This window comes from Nyctibius grandis, chromosome 3, assembly GCF_013368605.1.
Source record: "Nyctibius grandis isolate bNycGra1 chromosome 3, bNycGra1.pri, whole genome shotgun sequence".
Classification (NCBI taxonomy): Eukaryota; Metazoa; Chordata; class Aves; order Nyctibiiformes; family Nyctibiidae; genus Nyctibius; species Nyctibius grandis.
In genome coordinates this window covers 43140773-43154418 of record NC_090660.1, presented here as the reverse complement: position 1 = coordinate 43154418, position 13646 = coordinate 43140773, and the positions used below count along the sequence as shown (strand labels likewise).

The 13646-nt window shown below is 38.2% G+C and overlaps 1 protein-coding gene across 2 annotated transcripts in view; it reads left to right on the top strand.

Moving 5' to 3' along the window:
• Nucleotides 1-13646, top strand: part of LOC137660801 (uncharacterized) — a 34503-nt gene that overhangs the window by 3882 nt on the left and 16975 nt on the right. The window contains exons 4-6 of one of the 2 annotated variants that reach the window (XM_068395831.1): nt 3503-3536; nt 10743-10793; nt 12776-12853. In XM_068395831.1, the coding sequence (XP_068251932.1) occupies nt 3503-3536; nt 10743-10793; nt 12776-12853 (163 nt within the window). The remainder of the gene's footprint in view (nt 1-3502; nt 3537-10742; nt 10794-12775; nt 12854-13646) is intronic. The other variant, XM_068395832.1, reaches the window with a different exon arrangement.

Below are 13646 nucleotides of genomic sequence, written 5' to 3'. Positions count from 1 at the left end.
GGTGCATTGAGCTGAGCCTATGTTCTTACAAGAAAGTGAGTCCTGAGTTGTTTCAGTTGTATTTTTATTTGTGTATTTGCAGGTTTAATGCTCTGTAACCTGCTGGATTGATGTGTGAATGATTTCAAGGGATAGAAATAGACTGGATGTCGTATTATAAATATGAACATCATAAAATAGAAGTATTTTAAAATATTCCAAGCAAATGATTAGTCAGTGCAATGACTAGTTTGTTACTAGGTTAGGTTTTGTTTAGTTGAAGCCTTTTCCATTTGCACTTTGAAATTTATGAGAATTTTTTTTCCAAACAAGTCTCAGAGTAGTTGCTTTAGTCAAACAATAGATGGTCAGTTACCTGATTAGTTAAAATTGTTGCCATTTGCATTCTATGACATATGAAATTTAAACATAGAAGTTCTCAAGTCTTTGAATGCTTAATTTACAAAATATTAAATAATATTTTAATTCTGTGTGGTGGTGTACCCCTTCAAATTCATTTAGTTTCTGTCCCCGAGAGTTGATTCTTTGTTGTGCCAAGACTTTGTATTTCTCGGTGACTTCAGTGTTTGTGACTGTGATGCTTTCTGTGTCCTTGAACTGGAGCTTGAGTAATAAGCAGAATAGACATCTAATTTTTTCTAGTGCTGATAATTCATGAGATCAACCCCTGTAAAAAGTACTGATGGACAAAAGATTGTGGGGTTGGGATGACCACAGTACAAGGCTGTGTATGTCTTGTGCATTTGTGCCTTATGACCTTTGTATATTTGCATACTGACAGGTTTTGTGGTTTTGTTGCTGAATAGGTATTGATGGCAGGGGGCAGAAAAGACTTAGACAAAATAGCATTCCTACATGTGCATATAGTTCTTAGCCTTTGGAAATTGGAATTGGATTGTGCTACATACTTGGAAAAACAGTTGAATGTTAATTGTAGCCATTATGATAAAATGGTTAGAAAACAATGTTTATATGAGTTTACTAATGCTTTTCATTGAACCAAGTCTGTCAGAGCAGTGGGGGATATACTGCATGAGAGGTGGGTTTGGTTTTTTTTTTTTTGACAGCTGAGTAAAAAGCTAGGCCTTTGAGGGAGCAGTCCTCAGGTAAAATATACCTGCTGTGCATATACCTGGAATATGATGGATGTGATATATTTTATTCTGGTTTTGTAACTGTGTGTTAGCTTTATTGCTCAGTTTGCTAGAGAGGAAATCCTAGGGTGGTATGTCTTTTTTCCATGCGTTTTAAACAGTGCTTTGCACGTGCAGCACCAGCAGAAGTGTTGCCCCTTCTGTGAACTGTATTTGGAACACGGATGAAGATTGTTCTGGTTCTATCAAGGTTTCAAGGTTCCTTGCCCTCCCTTCATATCTGGGGATAGACAGGGTAGAAATGCATACCATGTTCCAAAAGGAGAGGAATCTGCATTCAGGACTCTGCAACCTCATTAGAAACAAGGAATGTTCAGATCTGTTAAGAGAATTGTTAGTTTCTGTCTTCATCATTTGAATGTTCTCATTTCTGCTATAGCTCTTGCCCCTGGTTGTTGTGCATCAGAACCTGTGGCTGAAAATACCTGATGTACAGGAAACTTTTCTGTCCTTTTGTATGGCATTAAAATCAACTATGCTGGGAAAGCATTTTTATTAGACATTTTTGCGTTGATACTTGGAATGTTAACAAAGCTTGGCTTCAGTTAAAGGCAACCTGCCCTGCTGTTGTATTGTTTATGTTTGGTCTCAAGAATTATGCTGTTATGTTCTGTAGCTTATCTTCATGATCCAAAGAGGCTTAAACTGAGAGCTTTCCTTTTGCAAAAAAACTTGATTTGCTTACTAGGAACTTGAAGAGTTAAAATAAATAGAATTTCTGTGTATGGGCTGCTAACATCTAGCTGATGTGATTTCGAGAGCGTCTATATTTAGGAACAACTAAATTATGTTTAGATAATACTTAACTATGCATATGAAACTTGTTAGATAACCTGTGAACTTGAATTGTGTGGAAAACTAGTTTATGTAGTAGGTCTTACAGATTACACTGCATGGGAGGTTTGAACCCTAAAAAGCAGCAGTTTTTGAGTTTTGGCTTCTCAAAGTTAGGCACTTTGATAAAAGTTACCCTAACTTTTCATAGTCTCAACTCAAAAACAGCTGTTGCAACTCGCTTGCAACATATGACCCAGGACAGAGAATAAGTTTCTTGCCTAATGTGTGAGAATCTTCATTCCTGACATAGTTTTGGGTTTTTTGCTTCTTGCCTTTTTTTTTTTTTTTTTTTTTAAAGAAACCTCAAGAAGGGGTCACAAATAAAATGGACCCATTAGCTTCAGTTGTGGAACTCCATTTCTAATATTAGAAAAAGGAGAAATACAAGGGCAGTCAGAGCTGAAGCTGATTATCCAAAAATGGGCAGGAAGAAATTATTTTGCAGCAGCAGCTTATAGTTGCTAGTGTTTTCTACATTTGTCTGAAAAGTTAGGTATTAGCAGCTGTTGGTTGTAAAACTCTTTAGAATGACAAGTAACAAAAACACTTGCGGCAGCATAACTATAAGGGAGACTGTCTGTATTCTAAGTTCATAAAATCCTGCTGAGCTCATACAGCACCACCCACTATCTGTGGTGATACTGGGACTTAGGTAACTTCCTTTTTTTATAACTGCCATGAAAGAACAGCTATTTGACTTATTAAACAATTAACTATTGTGTCAGTCTTGCCTTCCTATTGAATTGTTACATTGACATGCAGCATCTCTTCCATGCCACTGAATACTGAAAATATAGCACTCAACTCCATGAACTGCTTTGGGCAGACAGCTGCCTTACTGGTAGAATGATGACACTTACTGTTTCATTCCTGTAAATGGAGAGTTTGTGTTTATTTGCCAAAAAATTTTCAAAATTAGGATCGGTTTTAGCCATGTTCTGAGATGGAAATCTAAGTTCCTCTTTTCCTTAGATTCTGCCAAAAAGTGATCTGTTCTAGATTCAGCTGATGAAAGCCACTTTTCCTGTCCTTCATGATTTCAGGAGATTTGGCTAGCTTTAAGGTTTAACCAAATCCACTCAAAGTGGTGGAGGAGCTGCTTTTGCTAGTTTGTTTTTCCTTTTGGGGTGAGTTTTCTTTTTCTTTTTTGTTGGAACTACAACTTTTGAAAACTTAGGAGCTGTCATCATGCAGAAGTCAAAGTTTTTTTGTCTGGCATCTTTGAGATGTTGCGTTTCAAGCCATAATCTCTTAAAACTTCATTAATAACAGAGCTTTCTTGAAGTTAACCTCGTATTAACTGTAAGTACACTTCTGTTAGTACTTCCAGCTTTTGCAGAAGATCATAGAGGCTGTAAGTTTTCCTATTTGATAATGGAAACTTTGGCCTGCAACGTAACTCATCTGCAAAGGTTCCTCAGGAAGTACAGGGTTTTTCCTTCAAATGGTGCAGCACGTTAATTTATTTTTCTTATTTTATTTTGGGATGGCTTGCATCTTCATAATTAAAGAAGGAGAAAGCCCTGAGACCCAAGACTCTCTATTGTAAGTATAATGTTTTTTTTTTCTTTTGAGCCTCCTAGGATAGATATTGCTTGGGGATTTTAATGTTTGTTTGCTTCTCTAGTAGTTCAGGTATTTGCATTTGCCAAATTTATGTGTCTGTGACTGTGTTTCTCTTTATATGCTGAACATTCTTCTGAGATTTCTACCTAGTGAACTGCTGAGCAAAGAAATATTTTAGAGCATGAAACCTTAATTATGCCTTTCCTCATCTAAATATTTGTCCATCTATGTAGGAGAGGGATGGATAGTCAGTATTTTAGTTTCGTGCCTTCCCAGGCTAAACCATCTCCCACTTGTCTGTCAGTTTTATGCACTCACTGCTAAGCTTCAGGCAGTATGCTAAGAAGCTAAATCAGCAGGCTAACACAGCGCTGTTGCATATGCAGCTCTACCAGAGCTGGAGTTGCTTAGCTGCATCACAGGAATGTTCTGCCTCTCTTTATTGTAGTTGACTTAAAGTAGCAAAGACCTATTCAAGGTATTCTGAGTTGTTGGCGTATGGGGGTTGTTCTCTTCCCCCAGAAACTGAGAACATGAATCCAGACTGTCATATATCAATGAAAATAAGAGTTGTGGTGAAAGGTTGAAAACATGGGATATAAATAGCTCACAGTGGAAATGAAAATCTTGTTGTAAAGGCACTGATGATGACGTACAAGATTTCTAAAGTACAGGAAGCAGAGAACATTGGCAGATATGGGAATACTAATAAAAACCAATGAGAAGATTAAAACCCAAAACTGTTATTTAGTTGGTTATCACAAGAAATAAGCCTTTCACTTCTACTTTATCTTCTTAGCCTGTTCTCCTAAGAAACGAGGCTTACATTCTGGCTTTGTCATCTATTCCCCAGTATCTTTTGAACCTCACGGCCTTTTTGAACCAAGTTGATCAAGGGTTCCTGAAAATACACATCTGGCCAGAGAAGAGTGATGATGTCAGTCCTCAACTGAGAGAAGTGCTGCAGGCTGAGCTCACCACTTACTGGACCCTGAAGAGTCAACACAAGAGAAAGATTTAGAAAAGCACTGGTCACAGTCCATTTTCTAAGAGAATGGGCTTCATTAGCTGCTCTTGTGCTGTGGTGTTGACAAGAGAATATCCGTGCAAGACATATCATTCAAGTGTGTGAACAATTATGAAGACATTGCCTCAGCAGACATGAGTACTGTGTGCACATCTTCTCTTTTTAGAAATACAGTAATGAAGCTCCTTGACAGAATTTCTGCGAACGTTCTGAAAACATACAGGTCTCCTCAAAATCCAATGGATTTGAGCAGTCCAAAATTGTGTTTATACCTCAGCAACAACAGATTTGTTTGGCTATGGGCTGGTGTTTTTAGTGGAAGACAATTTCTAGAGATTTCTTTGCATTTCTTGTCAGAAACAGTCATTAAAAGTAATACTTGTTAACTGAAGAGGTTCCTGCTCAAGACCATAAAATCTTGGTTTGGAGGAGTAATTTAAGGATGGATGGGACAGAAAGTGAGACTTGAATAAGAGGACAGAAGGTGTGGCAGCAGCACTGCAAAAAGAGTGGTGGAATACAGGAGGCGGCTGCAAAGACCTACACCTTTAGAAAACAGTACTGCCTACTGTACTATAAGCTCAACGTTCTGTGGAGAATTCAGCTTAAGAATGTATGCTCGGTATAAACACCACATCTCTGGAAATATCATAGGTTAGAATATTTAAATTGTGAGTAACTTACAGAATGAGAAGAGATAAGTTAAAATATCTTATTATTAAAGTGAAGAATCTAGACATGAAACTTGGGTAAACAAGTTAAAGCTCACTTCTGGAGGAGTCCCAGCATCACAAGATACCACATGTCAGAAGCATTGCAAGATGTGCTTTAATCCAGGAAGTTCTGTGCCTCAGTAATCAGGCAATCAACATCTTTTATTTCTAATATGAAATGAATAATCATACGATTGATGTCTCCTTTATTCTTCTGTATCCTTATTGAATTCTGCTTCATTGAAGATCCAGACTTGGGAGGCCAATTTGCAAGCCACTGTTAGGGTTTATTTGTTCAAAAGAAGATGAAATTTGGCCTCATAAAGTGTATTTGTATGTTTTAGTTGTGTGTGGGTTTTTTTTATTCGTAGAAAAGCTTTCCACCTGAGTAACTTTTCAAAGATGGCAATTTGGATTTCATTTTGGGGACTGCAGTGTAGAGTTACATATTCAATATATATGCAGAACTTCTCAAAACCCTCCCACAGACATACTACCAATTATACAAATAATTCTCCCTCAAGAGCCAGTGGACCTAGGAAATTCGTAGTACTCTGTCACTGAGATACAAGAATAAATTCTGAATTTGCTTCGCCTTTGTTTTTCCATTTTAAATGGTTGATGTGTGTTTTTTTTCTACAGTTTGCAGACAATTATAGTAAGCATGAACAAAAATTATACTACATTTGTGGAGTTAAGTAGTGAAGTCTTGTAAATGAGCATGGGAAGTATGGATATTCTTAAATTAGGTGCACTATGTAAAGTATGAGTCTAGTATTATTTCAGGATATAAATTAATAAGACACTCCTGTTGTTGCTGCTGGATCTGCAGTCTTGTTCTAACGTTCATGTCACCAAATACTCCAGTGAGTGAAATGTGGCAGCATGTTCAGAGAGCCGGGAACAAAAATATATGGATGTTGTCAAAGTGAAGGATGAGTTTTCTTGGAAATCACATCGGACAGAACCTGACAAGTATCTGAAATGTACACTGTCTAAAGAAGAACAGGTACTTCAGAGGATGAGGTTTGACATATTTAAAACGTTTTTTGCAAACATCCGCAATTTCTTCCTTGCTGCTGAATTAAATGAAAGCTCATTTGTCAGTAGGGAGAACACTACTAATGCTGCTATCATTTGAAAAACAAAATTAAAAAAGACAAATGGTTTGGATTTGCAGTGTTTTCAAGTGGGGTGTGCCATGTACAATATTCTCTCTGAACTCATCAGAAGTAACTGTTCATAATCCAGAAGTGATGAGCATGAGTAACCTGACTGTTTAGTTGTACAGTCTGTTGCCTTTGAAGTCAGTTAAGTCAGGAAATGCATCTGTTTCCACATGATTGTGTTTGGAGGAGTACCACTTCCTATAAGACAGCTGGATACCATGCAAGTTTCCATATGGCAAAACTATCAAAAAGTTAGTTTTGTGGTAATGACAGAATTGGGTATCTGGGGTGGTTTTTTGCCCGCTCTCTAGAAGTTCAGAGGAGAGCAGCTTAATGGAAGATGTAGGAAGAGAAGATGCCTAAGTTCTAGGATTTTACTGAGAGATTTGGGTCAAAGCTCAGTTAAGTATATAAATTTCAGTCGTGATTTCTTTGTACAATGATGTAATTGGACAGATAGAAGACTTCTTTCAGCTCTATTTGAGGCAGTTGCACATGTGTTCAGGGATATATGTTGCACTTACGTGTTTAGGAGGGGAGGAGACAAGACTGAACGTTGCTTTCTTTCCTGGGACCTTTTGTCCAAAGCAGACAGAAGTTCTGAAAACCTTTTGCTTTGAGCAAGAGGCATTAAATGATGGGGGAATGCCAATATACATGTTAGGCAAATGTTCACTGGGCAATAGCAAAATCCAGTGGTTTACTACTAAAATGGGGCAGCTTGGGTAGGAGGCATAGGATAGAGTATGAACCCTATTAAAGCCATTTCTGGGCTGCCTAGCTTTATTGGTGAAATTAATTTGTCACAAAGAAGAGTGGATTAATGGAACTTTTTTGTACAGCCTGTGGAGTTTTTGTTGCATTACAGGAAGATGCAGAGTTAGCTTGCAGCGATACAAATGAAAAGTATTGAGAAGTGTAATGAGGGATGTTGTAGGTGTTGCTGGATCTAGCAACCTCCATCAGCCTCCTTCTTCAACTTAAAACCTTTAAGTAGCACCATGAGTAAAGAAAGCTTCATTATGGTCATTCTGTAAAGCATGGAGTCAAGGGGAGGAATCAGATCTGAAGATAAGCTGCATTTATTTAACAGCACTGACTACACGTTCTTCTTCCAGTGAAAGCACAAATGTCATGTATGACATGGTTCACCTTGGGTTCACCAGTGACAACCTTATAAGTATCCTGATCAGCATTTCAACTTTATAAGATAAATTTATTTATTTTAACATGTCCCTCCATGCTGAGCGTCTGTCAGTCATTGATTAGTACACATAAGGTTTTGGAGTGTAAAACTATTGCTACATTTTCAAAGAAGGGAAATCTGGAAGTTCTCTTCTGAGTTACAGACTAGAAGAGAAAATGTTTTGGAAAGCATAATGATAGAAGTACTAAGACTGAACACTACTCCAACTCCCTTACCACCTTTCTCTTGGGGAGTTCCCCCATAAAATGGAATGTAGAGTCTTTGTGCACTTCACCTCTTGTATTCAAAAGTGAATCTAGAGTGCCGAGTCCAGTACCTCTTCGTTGCCACTGAGTAACTGAATTGACCATGTCTGAAACTGTCCTTAAGTTTTGAAACATAGCTGTTTTATTTCTGGTAGTCATTAGGAATGTGTGTGCATCACAAATACATGTATAGATCTAAAAGGTGGAGAACAAAGAAACATGTTCAGGACTGTGTCATTGAATATTGAAAGAGGTTTTTTTTGTTCGTATAGATAACTAGTATCTGGAAAAATATCCCTTACTAAATAAAATCATTAGTTGGAAGGGGTTGCCTGAGACTGATAAGGTGATTTCCTGCTTCTTGATTGAAGCAGGACTACTGCCAGTGCTGGATCATCACTTGCTTACTGAAGCCTTAAACATCTCTAAGGGCAGAGAGTCTGCTACCTGTGTTTAATCAGTCTGTAGTTGCACCTCTTTCTTAAGAATTGGATCCTAACATCTAATCTGTGCCTCCTAAGCAGCTGTTTCTGGCTGCTACTTATTATGCTGTTGTCACATCCCAAAAGGGTTTGAGTCATCTTTGTAGCTGCTTTTTAGGTATCCATGCTATTACATCTCCTCTTAGGTTCCTTTACCAGAATAAACAAGTGCAGCTCCCAAAGTTGTTCTCATAAGTTATTTGCCCTGGGTTGTTTGGCTTGGTAGCCCTCCCACTGGACCTTCTCTCATTTCTCCACATCCCACTTGAACTGGAGAAGGATGGAACTAGACAGCCTTACAAGTTTCAGCTAGTGGAGGATAAGATATTCTCAAGTGTGCTGCCTGTCCAGTATCTCAATATGGGGTTTGCCTAGTTTATGGGAGACATGCTTTTGGCCAATGTTCAGTTTAGCATTCATCATAACTCCAAGGTTCTTTTTAACAGTGCAGCTGCTCAGTCAGCCAGATCCCAGCCTGTACTCATGAATGGGATTATTTCAGCTGCAGAACTCTACACTTCTTATTATGTTTCGTAAGGTTTCTTTAATCCTTAATGTTCCCAAGGTCCAGCTCAACTGAAGCTGTGATATCGGTTGTATCCCCTAAATTACTGTTGTCTGTGAATTTGCTGAGAGTGTTCTATGCATCCTCAACCAGGTTATTGATGATGATGATAATTGCTGTGGGCCCTGGAATCGATCTGGAGTGCTGCTTACTAAACACCAAGAAGCTGGGCTGTTGATTGTTGCCCTTTGAGCCTGGCAGTCCAGCTGATTTTCAGCTCCACTGGTCAGTCTTATATGCTTTAAGGGAAGATACTGTTGTGTTTTGGTTTTGAGATACTTAAGAAATAGATCTTGCATTACTAATAGTATTACAAAGCCATGTGGCTAGTAAACGTGAGTTAAATGTTAGCCTGGAAACTGCTGTTGCTGAAAGGGAGAGTGTCTTCAAGGTCATAATTGCTTTTGTTAAACTTTTGCAGGCAGCAATGATAATATTCGCTAAATGCCCCCTCTTTTTGGTGATAGTAGCAGCTGAAACTTGATTTTGAACTTGATCATATTTGTAAACCTCAACCATGTTAAGGCACACTGCACTGTGAACTGCTTCTGGCACAATTCTCTGCAACTACAATTGTTCCTAGGAGTAAACAGAAAATAAAGCATTAAAAAAAAATCTTATTTCACAGGTGCCTGTTCGTGTCATTATGCATTTGGCCATGTTATCAGTCTGCAGATGCTGGATCTGGAATCTAACTTAGGCTTCAGGCACTAACTGAACAACTCTGGGACTAAGCAATTTTTGTACTTGCAGAGTACCTGGAGATCTTTTGTTCATACTGCCAGAGACTTTGAAGTTTTTTACTGAAAGAGATGGATAATTTATTGTAAGAAATCAAGGGAGATACGCTTTCTCATACCCCTACCTTATGTTAATATTGCAGAGTTGTTTGCAAAATGTTTACAACTCTGTTTTGAGTTACAGCTTTGATACATATCTCTTAACTGCCTATCTTGTGCAGAAGAAGGGAGAAAACCACTGATGTATACATGTTGTATTTGCTGTGGCTACGGAAAACTTCTTCACTTCAAGAATAGGAATCACATGGGCAAATATATAGTTTAATTTAAACTTTCTATTTTTCCAGTAAATGAGTACTGGTGTGTCATCTTGTTTTAATCTTGCATGCTGCAACTTACAAAATACTGAGAATGTCATTAAAGCGTGTTTGTGGTGTGTCTGTGGATTTGAGGGGATAGGCGGGCAAGGGAAAGAAGTTCCGAAGGAAGACAGTGGAAGTACCTTTACAAAAGCACATATAAAATTCACTCCAAGGCTCTGAGTGATTAAAAATATATGCAGAAGCCTATGTAAAAGAAGATACTAGTCTGTATGCAGTTTAATGACTTTATGAATCGTCTCTGGGACTGTGTTTAGGCTCTAAATGTTTAGACCAGAAGTTTTCTTTCAGGTACCTGTAACAGAACGACTGTCATGCACAATACTGAATCGTTAAAATAATTAAAATAACTAGGCAGTATGCAAAGCACTTAAAAAATCAAATAAAAATTGAATACTCTCTGCTTCTGTGACATTCCTGTATTTTGTCTATTGTGCTGGTGGGGAACGGGAGTGGAAATGAAGACTTTTTCTTACTTAGAGCAGTAAAGTTACAAAACAAAAATGTACCAAGATGGAATACTGCTATTACTGAGCCATTATTACACTGTAAAATGAAGATAACTGTTCAATTCTCTAACTTGTTTGGATGATCTACTAGGTACTTAAATAAAAGCAAGTGAGCAGAAGTAGTCTGACTGTCAAACTTTTATCCTAGGTGCTCCAGCTCCAGTCCGAACTGCAATGAAGTATGAAACACAGAGACCAGGTAGCTGAATGTAAATGAGTTAATGTCCTTTTCAGGTGCAACTTTGAAATCAGTGGTTTTGTTTTAATGATGACCAAAGCAGGTGGTTGATTATGGTTTAGGAAGAAGCAATGCAAGTTACCAAACATTTGAACCATTGCTTTTCTTTTGTGCACGGTTAATTTATGTAAGAGGAGATCTTAGGAGAATATGAAGTTACGAGTATTTTCACAGAAAGACTTTCAAACTTGAGATGTAGTTTCTGTCTTCCTGAGTATCTGATGACATCTGATATCAATGAATCTAGCTAATGCTTTTTTAGCTGGTGAACTTTTCAATAGAAAATTTTGTAGCATGTGTGTACACATATGATACAGTGAAAGTTGGACAAAACAAAAAAACATATAAACTAAAAACAGTATGGGTTGTTTAGTATCAAGATGCTATTAAGAAAAGAATATTTAGTTGTATGTTAGGAAGCAAGAAGAAAAATGGTCATTACCTTGTAGAGACCTTTAACTTTTTTCTCCGTGGATCTTTCCATATTAAGCCCAAAAGACCACATGCCTTTCACTGTCAGCTTGCGAACAGCCAGCTCATGCTGAGAGCTACTGCACAGGCACACAAATGCATGAGAACTGTATAATACATTTAAGTGTTGGTAAAAATCTCTCTATGGAGACTCATTGCGTGGCACCAGCGTGTTATGTGTCACCTCTGTCACACTATGCTACTGCTGCTTGTCACCTCAGACAAAAAACAACAGGGAAAAATTTTAGTAAGACTGAAGTTTTGGTGGGAATGGGCCATGCTGTTCCTGTGGCAGGAGTTGTCCCATCAAGTATTTTCTACCACAATTAAATTATAAGAGGTTTTCTATATAAATTAATGCTGGAACTTTGTGATATTTTTTTTTTTGTGTGCAGCCCTGGAGTTTGACTTGGTAGCAGCACAAGCATATTCCTAATGGAATGAATATTTAAGAACAAGCACAGAATTCCTTATCCTTCTGAAGTTTTGGGATTTTTTTAAAACCATAACCTGGCATCCTAGGGGGAAAGAATACAGTAACATACTGTTCAGTGCTTGTGGTATTTCTCCTTGTTTGTCTGATTTGAAGAAACTAGCAGTGTTTGACTCTTACGAAATTTATCAGTCAGTTAAAACACATCTGTATGTAATTAGGAAGACGAGTTCTATTCTGCACATTTTTTTCTCCGATTAAAAATATATATTTTAACACTTCAGCATGCTCTTTTATAGTGGCCAACACTTGAATACCCTTAATGCCTCTTTGAGATTGTTTTGCAGATACATTTAGTTGAACTCTGCTGCTGCTCAAAGCTGACCAGGAATACTTCAAAAGTGTTTTAGGCAGTACAAAAACCAAGCTATTAACACTCAGTGAGGAGCAAGATACAGCCCTGATTGAAACACTGCTAGTTCAGGTTCAAGAATGTACTAACGGTGATTGTGCAGCTTCTGGTCTCCCCAGAGTACAGGAGGTGTTTGCTATATTAGAGAAGATTATGTGCTCTTTATTAGACTTAAGGCAGTACGATTCCTGAACTTCAGACTCCAAACCAGCAGTCTCAGTATGCTATATGAAGATAAAGGTTTTAGGGGAAGGAGGTTGGTGGCTTGGCTTTTTTTTTTTCTTTTGTTTTTTTAATGAGAACTGATATAGTCTGGGGCATGCTATGAAGGTGAACTTGGTATCTTTCCAAAGTAAACTGGATTGTGTAAGAAGATCTGTTTTGCTTATCTGGTTGTCTTCTTGAAGACATTTTTTCCTTGCATATAAAGTTGTTATGGAAAACAGGGAGTGTTATAATCTTTCTGTGTGTGACCGAGATATTGCCCATTTTCCTTACACATTTCAAGAGTGCAAATTAGTTTTGTCCCCCTTAAGTCTCCATTAGAAACTCTTTTTAAGATCATAGAAATTATGGTCAAACTGTCTAATGTGTAATATCTCTTTATGTATATATTTTTTACTTCAGTGAAGAGAGGCCTCACAAAGGACATAACCTGTCTGAAGGATTTTATGAATGATCCCAAAAGAGAAGAACCTCTAGTTGGTATGTTTTTTGTTTTGTAACTGCTCTGTCTTTGAATTTGTGACCAAATGGCTTTTGTTTTGAAATAGAAGCTGGAATTTTAGATATTGTTTCATTTTCTGTAAATGTATTGAATAATTTATAGGATATGTCTTCTGTCTTACAGCTTTTAAAGTTTAGCTTATTACACTGAGTAATATAAAGGCCACCTTAATTGTTGGACAACTTGTTCCTGGAGGAGCCATCTTAGCAAAGAAGCTTTTCACAGATCACGAAAGGGTTGAGGTTGGAAGGGACCTCTGGAGGTCATCTGGTCTTAACCCCCTGCTCAAGCAGGGTCACCCAGAGCAGGTTGCCCAGGACCATGTCCAGATGGCTTTTGAGTATCTCCAAGGTGGGAGACTTCATGACCTCTCAGGGAAACCTGTTCCAGCGCTCAGTCACCCTCACAGTCAAAGATGTTTCTTTACGTTCAGACAGCATGTCCTGTGGTTCAGTTTGTGCCCATTGCCTCTTACCCTGTCACGGAGCACCACTGAAAAGAGCCTGGCTCCCTCTTCTTTGCACCCCCCACTTCAGGTATTTATATATGCTGATGACATCTGCTCTGAGCCTTCTCCAGGCTAGACAGTCCCAGCTATCTCAGCCTTTCCTCGTAGGAGAGATTCTCTAGTACCTTCATCACCTTCATGACCCTTCGTATGTCCATGTCTCTTGTACTGGGAAGCCCAGAACTGGATGGACACAGCACTCCAGGCATGGCCTTACTGGTGCTGAGTAGAGAGGGTGGATCATCTCCTTCAGCCTGCTGGGA